Source organism: Teleopsis dalmanni, chromosome 1 (assembly GCF_002237135.1).
Source record: "Teleopsis dalmanni isolate 2A chromosome 1, ASM223713v2, whole genome shotgun sequence".
NCBI classification, from domain to species: Eukaryota; Metazoa; Arthropoda; class Insecta; order Diptera; family Diopsidae; genus Teleopsis; species Teleopsis dalmanni.
The window spans coordinates 127,056,967-127,060,284 of NC_051846.1; the positions used below are offsets into that span (position 1 = coordinate 127,056,967).

At 30.5% G+C, this 3,318-nt stretch overlaps 1 protein-coding gene across 1 annotated transcript; it reads left to right on the top strand.

The window, feature by feature from the left end:
* Positions 1-897: 897 nt before the first annotated feature.
* Positions 898-3,318, top strand: LOC119666008. The gene is made up of 3 exons (XM_038075268.1): positions 898-960; positions 2,021-2,947; positions 3,232-3,318. Exons 1-3 carry the CDS (start codon positions 898-900, stop codon positions 3,316-3,318), a joined length of 1,077 nt encoding a protein of 358 aa, XP_037931196.1.

The window sequence follows — 3,318 nt, forward strand, 5'->3', positions numbered from 1 at the left end:
AAAAAAAAAAAAAAAAAAAAAAAAAAAAAAAAAAAAATCATCATTTTGCAAATGATGATGATATATTACATTTTATTTCTATTGAACATTCTACTTTCCAATAACATGCACTATTTAAATAACTAACAGAATTTTTAGTTGGTTTTAATTGAGGTGTTGCTGCTAAACCTACATGTAATTGTGATTGTGCATCATATCCAAACCCACCTTTAAGTGGATGATATGTTCCATATGATTCAATAGTTCGTGCATAAATATCTTGGATATTATTTATAGTTATTGGATATGTTAAATTTTTTCCTAAACCAATATCTCAATATCTTTTTTTTCCTTTTTTATAAAACCACTTTTAGGTTTATATTCATAATTAGCAATTGGTTGCCCAATAGCTTGATTTATTAAAAATTGATGTACTTTTTCATCCATTCTAACACTTCCTTTATTATGAACAATATAATCTGGATATTTAGTTTCATCTGGTGTTTTTTCTCTATTCCATTGGTGTACAAAATATTCTGTAATAGGTGTTGGTACACATAAAGCATTTGATGAAATATGTTTATAATATTTTTCATACATTTCTTTAACATTCATACTATGTAAATCTGTTACCTTCATTGGATCTGTTGAATTTGCCACATATTTAGAAATTTCTAAAAACCTCATACCGGCATGAGCGAGCGTTTGGAAAATGATAAATTTCTCCAGGCAATAAAAAATCAAAACAATATGGAAATTAAGTATATAAAAGTCTTAAAAATATATGAGTCCTTCAAAAATAAAAACATTTTTAATGCGTTAGTTGAATTAGATGGTACTGCTTTCAAGCAATTTATGAGCGTTCGTAGACTTAATATCGACTGGGAACGATGCATAGTGTACGAAAACTTGAACGTAATGCGATGTTCCAAGTGCTGGGGTTTTAACCATAAAGCGACTGTTTGTAAGGAAAGTGATCATGTATGTGCAAAATGCGGTGAAGTTGGCCAAATACACAAAGAATGTAAAAATAGCTTTACCAGATGTGTTAATTGTGTCAAAGCCAAAAATAATCTTAATTTGCAAGAACTCGATGTAGACCACGATTCCAGGGATCTAATATGTAAAACCCTGCAAAGGAAACTTATACTGGAAGCTGAAAGAATTAATTATCAACTTTGATGAACCACAAAGTCTTAATAAATATATTAAGTAAACAAAATTGCGGTCTTAATATGGTACATTTTAATGCTAGAAGCCTAACTGATCTGAAATTTGACTACATTAAAACATTATTAGGAATCCTCCTGATGAAGGCAAAAGCGAATTTGCCGAAATACGTATAGAATTATACTAAAAAATAACGCACGAAATAAAAGTTAACATTCTTAAAAAACAAAACAGATTTTAATAAAAAATTTCGACGTAACAACTCAAAAAATTAATAACAAAATTATACATTAAAATTGTTTTGCAAACTCTGATGTTGATGTCATATGAGTGTTGGAAACTCACTATTTTATATCTTTCACTAAACAATTATACTTTATACCTCCATGATAGGAAGCAAAGAAGAGGAGGCGGGGTGGCAATTTACTGCAAATCTCATTTAAAAAGTAATTTGGTATGTGTGTCTGATAAGTCCGACATTGAATTTATCATAAGCATCAATATTGGTTTTCAGAAAATGTTGGTTGAGTATGTGTATTCACACAAGCGCTTCAGTTGCGACCCTTTTTTGATACACTGCAACCCATTGCACTTAATTTTGACTTCTTGGTGATTTCAATAATGATCTACTCTCAAATTGTGGTAATGTTTCCCGTTTAAATGATCTTATTGCCATGTCGAGCTTAAGTATCGTCAATAGTAACATATCTACAATATATGCCAATAATGTTAAGTCTAGTCTTCTGGACATAATGGCAGTTTCTGCTATAAGCAAATTATTCTTGTTTGATCAGATTTCATTTGTTTCAGATCACGACCTACTATTTGTTACGTTAGACTTTAAGAAAATTAAAAAATCTATCTCAACTAGATTTTCTTTTTGGACTATAAGTTAATTGATTCAGTGGGATTATTTTCTGAACTTAATTCAACTGAATGGAATGAATGTTGGTCTGGTATTTCAGCTGATCAAAAATTAGATGCATTCAATAAGAAATTGCTTAGCCTTCGTCATCGCTATGTACCTTTTCGTTCGATAACCGTCAATAATGTCTCTTGCCCATGGTTTAATCCTAGAATAAAACATTTTATAAATTTAAGAAATAGAAAATATGCAGTTTGGAAAAAGTACCCTACTGAATTTAACTGGATGAAGTTTAGAATTGCTAAAAATGTAGCTGCTAGAACTGTTCATAAGGCTAAGTCAGATTACTACGAATCTAAGCTTGGTTGTACTAAATCTACTAAAACCCTTTGGAATAATATCAAAATGCTATGTAATGTGGAGCCAAATGCTCTAAATAACTTCTTTGTTTGTTCTGTAGGTGATAATGGTAGCTCTTCTTCAGTGTTCCTAGATATAGATTTTGTTGACGCTAATGAAGGCTTTAGCTTTTACTGTGTCAGTGAAGATATTGTTTTTAAGAATATAATGAGTATTAAGTCCAATGCTGTTGGGTTAGATGAAATCACTCTTAAATTCATAAAGCTCATTTTACCATTCATAATATCTCCATTAACTCATATTATAAACTTTTGTATTATTACCTCTATTTTTCCAGTGGTATGGAAACAAGCTAAAGTTATACCAATTGAGAAAAAAGCCAATGCTTCATCAGTTTCTGACTACCATCCTATCAGTATTCTTCCATCTCTTTCCAAAGTGCGTGAGACTATAATGTCTGAACAGATTCGTAATCATTTAAACATTTTCCATCTGCTATCTCCCTATCGATCTGGTTTCAGAAAAGGTCATAGTTGTGTGTCTGCTATGTTGAAAGTTCTAGAAGATATTAAAGTGAGTTATAATAGTGATTTGGTTACTTACTTATGTCTTCTCGTTTTTCAAAAGCTGATCACGCTTTGTTCTTTAAAAAGCCTATAAATAAGTTTCGTTTCTCCAGATCAGCTTCTAAATTTATTTTTAGTTATTTAACTGAGAGATTTCAGTCAGTAGTTATTAATAATAAATTTTCAAACTTTGAACATCTGTTTTCTGGGGTTCCTCAAGCTTCGATTTTGGGCCCATTGCTATTTTTGATCTATATGAATGACGTTTTCTCATTATGTCAATTTTCGAAGCTACATGGATATGCTGATGATATACAAATGTATCATTCGTGTCGGAGTGTTAATTTAAATGACCTTGTCACAAAGATTAATAATTAA